This window comes from Salmo trutta, chromosome 37 (genome assembly GCF_901001165.1).
Source record: "Salmo trutta chromosome 37, fSalTru1.1, whole genome shotgun sequence".
In the NCBI taxonomy this organism is placed as follows: Eukaryota; Metazoa; Chordata; class Actinopteri; order Salmoniformes; family Salmonidae; genus Salmo; species Salmo trutta.
Window position 1 is genome coordinate 4,726,417 of NC_042993.1, and position 7,342 is coordinate 4,733,758.

At 41.7% G+C, this 7,342-nt stretch overlaps 1 protein-coding gene across 1 annotated transcript; it reads right to left on the reverse strand.

Moving 5' to 3' along the window:
* Nucleotides 1-4,658: 4,658 nt before the first annotated feature.
* Nucleotides 4,659-6,291, reverse strand: LOC115176437 (CKLF-like MARVEL transmembrane domain-containing protein 8). The gene is made up of 2 exons (XM_029736480.1): nucleotides 6,087-6,291; nucleotides 4,659-4,817 (listed from the first exon to the last, which is right to left on the reverse strand). Exons 1-2 carry the CDS (start codon nucleotides 6,237-6,239, stop codon nucleotides 4,659-4,661), a joined length of 312 nt encoding a protein of 103 aa, XP_029592340.1. The 5' UTR covers nucleotides 6,240-6,291.
* Between the last annotated feature and the right edge of the window lie 1,051 nt (nucleotides 6,292-7,342).

The window sequence follows — 7,342 nt, forward strand, 5'->3', positions numbered from 1 at the left end:
GATGCGCATTTGCAATATGATTCAATGGGCATTTAGCATCACAACTTTGGCATGCTCAAAACCACTGCAGAAATGCATAATTGACTGGCCTGATGAACTCGGGATGGCCGGGCAGTGACTGTGGTTCCTCTCTGTCGCTCATTGTGTTGATTTCATCATGTCAACTTTGGTGATATTTTTTGCTGTTGAATCATATTGCAAACGCACGTTACGTTTGCAATATAGCGCGTTACGTTTGCAATATGATTCAATGGGCATTTAGCATCACAAATTTAGGCATGCTCAAAAATACTGCAGAAATGCATAATTGACTGGCCCGATGACCTCGGGATGGCCGGGCAGTGACTGTGGTTCCTCTCTGTCGCTCATTGTGTTGATTTCATCATGTCAACTTTAGTGATATTTTCTGCTGTTGAATCATATTGCAAACGCACGTTACGTTTGCAATATAGCGCGTTACGTTTGCAATATGATTTAATGGGCATTTAGCATTACAAATTTAGGCATGCTCAAAAATCCTGCAGAAATGCATAATTGACTGGCCCGATGAACTCGGGATGGCCGGGCAGTGACTGTGGTTAATCTCCATTGCTCGTCACCCAGCAGTCAGCGTCCATCAGTCAATTAGTTGTCATTCTGACACCAAACTGATAGCATCTGACACCAAATCCACTTTTTCCAACTCGTATAGAAGCCAACTATCACATATGTCAGAGAAGGCCCATAATTCACAGTGCTTTCAATTTTAACCATAAAAAAACCTAAAACACATAGTTACGTTATAGCTGCGGGTCCAGCTCTGACATTATGTGTAGGCCTATGTGAGGCGACCCCGAATCCCAAGTTTCGGCTCGATAGGTCATTCGGTGCCCGAGCAATGGCCTAATTGGTGCTGAAAATCCACTTTTTCAGGGCGTTACTACGGGGTCTCTGAATGAGATATCGGACAGAGACATTGGGGTCCGTCTCTATGGGCCGAGGCGGTTTCAATGCACCTAGTCTTGCGACTCTGGGACATTTCTACATGTCGCCATGTCCGTGATATTCAAAATGAATTGAAAATATTGCAAATGTACGAGGCGGTTTCTCGGTCAGAGAACCTTCTAGAGCCCCATAAATCACCGTGCACTATCGACTTGAGCTCTAGAACAGGTTTCTAAAATTTCGGAGCTCTAGGTCTGACGGTTCTTGAATCGTTTGAACGAAAGTAACTATTGAAGGCGGTATAAGACTCTAAGCCCCACACTATGTCCCTATGGCCAAATTGTGTGTGTGTGTTTTTGTTTTTTTTGCAAAAAGAATAAACACACGTTGTCTTTGGGGTAGGCATATACAGAATCCTCAATATGAAGTCTCTACCTAAAGAATTGGCTGGATGACATAGGGTTGAGTTGCGTGATTTTCACTATATGCTGGTTGACCATATGACAATAGCTCTTTGCTTTTTTTAACAACTTCCGGTTGTCACAGGAAGCTCTTACTCAACACATGTTGTCTTTGGGTTAGACATAAACAGAATCCTGAATATGAAGTCTCTACCTTAAGAATTGACTGAATAACAGATGGTTGAGTTGCGTGATTTTCACTATATGCAGGTTGACCATATGACAATAGCTCTTGGCTGTTTTTAACAACTTCCGGTTGTCACAGGAAGCTCTTACTTCACACACGTTGTCTTTGGGGTAGACATAAACAGAATCCTGAATATGAAGTCTCTACCTTAAGAATTGACTGAATGACAGATGGTTGAGTTGCGTGATTTTCACTATCTGCAGGTTGCTTATATGACAATAGCTCTAGGGTGATTTTAACATTTTCCGGTTGCTCCAGGAACCTTAGAATCGACACAGGTAGACCTCACAGTAGCCTGATGGATTGTTATAGAAGACAGGTTCATAAGGCATTCATAACCCACATAGACTTCAGGTTGAATTTAGGAGAATTGTCAATGTATTCCTATGGGGAGAGAAGTCATTGCACACAGTTTGATCTAAACACCTTCTTTTCACTGTGAAGGGTTAATGCCACAGGGTCAAGGTTAGGCTTGCACAGATCGGGAGGACCTCAGGAACGCTCCTGAGGTTGAATTGTGCTTCTAACCCTAATGGTTCTCTCACTGTCACCCATAAGCACTTGACATATTGGTGCAGGCCTCATTTTGGGCCTAGTTTTCTCACGGTCACTGCGCTCATACCGAGCAAGCTACGGTCAAGCGGGGCGTCTCATTGAACTCGTCTCAGCCTAGAGATAATGGTAATGCCATTGCAGGCTCTTTGTGTATTTAAGCACCGCACTGTGTCACTCCGTCCTTGCTGTGTGTGTGTTTGAGAGAGCTTTTCTTTGACATCTGATGGGATAAATGACTGATTTACAGTTCATGAGGGTTGCCTAGTCACACATATGAAGTTGTGGAAAGATCTGACCTTTTTAACCCTTCAAAACAGCCCCTATGACACCATTATAAGGCATTTCTGGTTGACACAGGAATCTGAACATTAGGCTCTTATAGAATATTGAGTTTTAAGTGTTTCTCTTAAGAACTGACTTATTTACAGAGGGTTGAACAAGTGTGTGTTGTTTCAGAAAATCACAGAAAATCACAGAAATCTCGCAGAGCTCCGAAACCTGCCTTAACGGACTCATCTGAACACGCTGCAACTGGATATGTAACTTTTTTGAAAAAAAAACTCTTGTTGTTGAATATCACCAATGTGTCATTGTACAATTTCTCTGAAATGAACATTGGTAAATGCATGGTTCCTTTTCTCCTGACACCGTAGGCTCATGTAGTTTGATGTGAAGCGGTCAAATCAGCACTCTATTTTCCTCTTTGACTTTCAATCCCAGAAAAATAGCCTTAACTCGAAAAGCGTCGAGGCCTCGACTCCATCCTGTTCGGGGCCAACTGCCCATTATGCCAAACCCACGCAGACCGAGTTTCGTCTTCGAATTATCTTCCGTTTAGGAGAAAAAGCCGTGTCGCGATTGGTGATATATGTTACATTTGCAATATGATTCCATACGCCCTCTCGTGGAATAATCCGGGACTGCAAGGAAATGACCAAAATTTGAAAATTTAATTAAACGGAAACCGAAGGTCCGAGAGACTCCGTTCGATGACTTCCTGGAAGATCCGGCCCCCGTGAGCGGCCCGACGCCGTCCGCGGATTTATCGGACGTGGTCGGACGTCTAGTAAGGGAGGGTACATTTGCAACATGGACTTTCTCACTAACCATACGGATGGCGCACGCGACGTCCCTTCATGTATGGTATGGGCAGGCATAAGTTATGGAGAACGAACACAATTGCATTTTTATCGCTGGCAATTTGAATGCACAGTGATACCGTGATGAGATCCTGAGGCCCATTGTTGTACCATTCATCCACCGCCTTCACCTCATGTTTCAGCATGATAATGCACAGCCCCATGTCGCAAGGATCTGTACACAATTCTTGGAAGCAGAAAATGTCCTAGTTCTTCCATGGCTTGCATACTCACCAGACATGTCCCCCATTGAGCATGTTTGGAATGTTCTGGGCCAGGGTGTACGAAAGCGTGTTCCAGTTCCCGCCAATATCCAGCAACTTCGCACAGTCATTGAAGAGGAGTGGGACAACATTCCACTTGAGGGAAATGGTGGTAACACCAGATACTGACTGGTTTTCGGATACCCACCCCTATTTTTTTTAAGGTATCTGTGACCAACAGATGCATATCTGTATTCCCAGTCATGTGAAATCCATTGATTAGGGCCAATTTTTTTATTGACTGATTTCCTTATATGAACTGTAACTCAGTAACATCTTTGAAATTGTTGCATTTATATTTTTGTTCCGTGTAGCAGACTCATAGCTAGCTAAACAATGAACCATAATCCCAACTCATGACGTTATCAACCTGGCTCAATGTTACCTAGCCAAGCAAATGGCTCTGAGATACGAATAACAAGATCATACACGTAATGTTAGCTAGCGAGCCTGCCAGCTAACGTTAGTTAGCTAACAGTACACTTTGGCATGAAACGAAACCACTTTCTTTCTGTCCAATCCATTTTAATATTGGAGTTAAAGCTTTGATCTCCAGCTTCAGGGAAATAGAATAGGCACTTTGTTAGCTTCAGTCATTTTCATCCAAATGTATAAAAACAAATGAATGAGTTCATAAGAAGTAAAACATCACTTAGGATCAGGCTCTGTCATTGGAACAGATGAAACACACCATTACTCCAAAATAACAGAAATATAACAGAAATAAAATAATAGAGAAATGCATTCCAAAGGGAAGGAGTGGTTGTTATATTCTTCATGTGTTCCATAATGGATATACTTTAGCTGTCCTTTGTGATTGGCTATTATTCCTCATCTCTTGATCTCCACAACTGAATACTTAATATGTACTTCCTGCATAGCAGAGTGTGACCAGGAAGGAAAATAACTGAAAAACAGACAGATGAAAATATTAAAATTCAGTACAATACTGGGTCTGAGTAGAGTAGGCTTAAATGGACCAAATAGACATCATTCTGGATGGTACACAGTGGCATCATACCTCTCTTATCTGACTTGTAGGCATATATTTAGCATTTTAATATTGTATATTTTAATATCGCTGTAATCATAAATCATTTTTGTGGTATATTTTAAAAGTTGGCGTGATTTAAATGTCTGTCTGGGAGATCTGAGGTGGTTTTCTTACTGTGGATGCGACCCAGCAGGTGTAGTTATGGCGCCCCTTAACAGCATGGCTGATTGAGGCTGCGTCCACTGCTGCTGCCACCACATACATCACTGTAGCACTACTGTTGAAGAACAGGCCCTGTAGAACACCACATACATCACTGTAGCACTACTGTTGAAGAACAGGCCCTGTAGAACACCACATACATCACTGTAGCACTACTGTTGAAGAACAGGCCCTGTAGAACACCACATACATCACTGTAGCACTACTGTTGAAGAACAGGCCCTGTACTACACCACATACATCACTGTAGCACTACTGTTGAAGAACAGACCCTGTAGAACAACACATACATCACTGTAGCACTACTGTTGAAGAACAGGCCCTGTTGAACACCACATACATCACTGTAGCACTACTGTTGAAGAACAGGCCCTGTAGAACACCACATACATCACTGTAGCACTACTGTTGAAAAACAGGCCCTGTAGAACACCACATACATCACTGTAGCACTACTGTTGAAGAACAGGCCCTGTACAACACCACATACATCACTGTAGCACTACTGTTGAAGAACAGACCCTGTACTACACCACATACATCACTGTAGCACTACTGTTGAAGAACAGGCCCTGTAGAACACCACATACATCACTGTAGCACTACTGTTGAAGAACAGGCCCTGTAGAACACCACATACATCACTGTAGCACTACTGTTGAAGAACAGGCAATGTAGAACACCACATACATCACTGTAGCACTACTGTTGAAGAACAGGCCCTGTAGAACAACACATACATCACTGTAGCACTACTGTTGAAGAACAGGCCCTGTTGAAAAACAGATACATCACTGTAGCACTACTGTTGAAAAACAGGCCCTGTGCAACACCACATACATCACTGTACCACTACTGTTGAAGAACAGGCCCTGTAGAACACCACATACATCACTGTAGCACTACTGTAGAAGAACAGGCCCTGTAGAACACCACATACATCACTGTAGTCTACTGTTGAAGAACAGGCCCTGTAGAACATCACATACATCACTGTAGCACTACTGTTGAAGAACAGGCCCTGTACAACACCGCATACATCACTGTAGCACTACTGTTGAAGAACAGACCCTGTAGAATGACAACAGGTTTCCTGGCTGGCTGGCTCACATACTGTAGGGTAGTACACATTATAGAATGGCTTCATTTGAACACATTCATAAAGACTTGGTTAATCTATTTGCTCTCTCCCCCAAAATCATCAAGGCAGTTAACTCCATTGGTTTTATGTTACATAAATAGTCCACAATTATTAATTTACTAGATATATAATAAACATCCTCAATCCCTCATGTTTGAAATAATGTGCTGTTGTATTATGTGTCGTAGTATGTGTCGTACCACAGTTGTCCAGGGGACCTGAGGGATCCTGTTGTAAGCCATGGTCAGGTAGATGATGAGGAAGATAACCGTCAGGACCCAGTATAAGATGGCCACAAACATGACCCACCCAAAGGCAGACACACGGAAGTACTCCGTCCCTGCTTTCAGCATCCATACCAGCAGACCAAACACCTGAGGGGACAGGGAAGCATATAGCCAGCATTCCAAATGGTATCCTATTCCATTTATAGTGCACTACTTTTGAACGGTGCCCATAGGGCTCAAGTTTAATGTAGTGCACTATACAGGGAATAGGATGCCATTTGGGACACATCCATAGTCAAGGATGGCTGTGCTCTGGTGGTGCCTACTTTATCGTGTATTTAAATGCATTTGCTGTGCTTATCTTGATGGCATACTGTAGAAAGACATTACAAAGAAAGGAATTAATATAGCCTAAATCAAATCTAAGTTTATTGGCATATGCACAGGATCCAGTGCAGTGTAGAGTGAAAACAGTACAACAGCTATATGATTTTTCATCGTTTTTTTTCTGGAACAGAAATTGACCCCGCCGCTGACTGACACCTATCTGATCTGACAGCATTCTGAAAGAATGTCGTAACACATTGATCATGATAAATCTATAGATGCAGATTGTTATACTGCGTGCTACTGTAAATAATGGGACGTTTTGTCCTCTGTTGCACTGCAAACCTCCCTTCCTGTTATTAAAATAAAATAATGTTTCATTGGTTGCTTCGTATCACAGGAAAAAATAATGTCTGGCCTACGTGGAAGAGGAGACTCTTATGGTCACATTCTCCTCTGATGCTGGAAGAAAAGGGACAATAAAACTGACCTTGTTTTTAAGCAAATTCCCTTTACAGAGAAAAATAAAACACTGTACTGAGAACCAATATCTGTCTACACAGAAATAATTCTATATTACAGAAAGTATTATATATTACAGAAAGTAGTCTATATTACAGAAAGTAGTATATATTACAGGGAGTAGTCTATATTTCAGAAAGTAGCCTATATTACAGGATGTATCCGATATTACAGAAAGTAGTCTATATTCTAGAAGGTAGTCTACATTACAGAAAGTAGTCTATATTACAGAAAGCTGTCAAAATTACAGGCAGTAGTCTATATTACAGAAGGTAGTCTATATTACAAGAAGTAGCCAATGTTACAGAAAGGAGGATATATTACAGAAAGTAGTCTATATAACAGAAAGTAGTCTATATTTCAGGAAGTAGCTTATATTA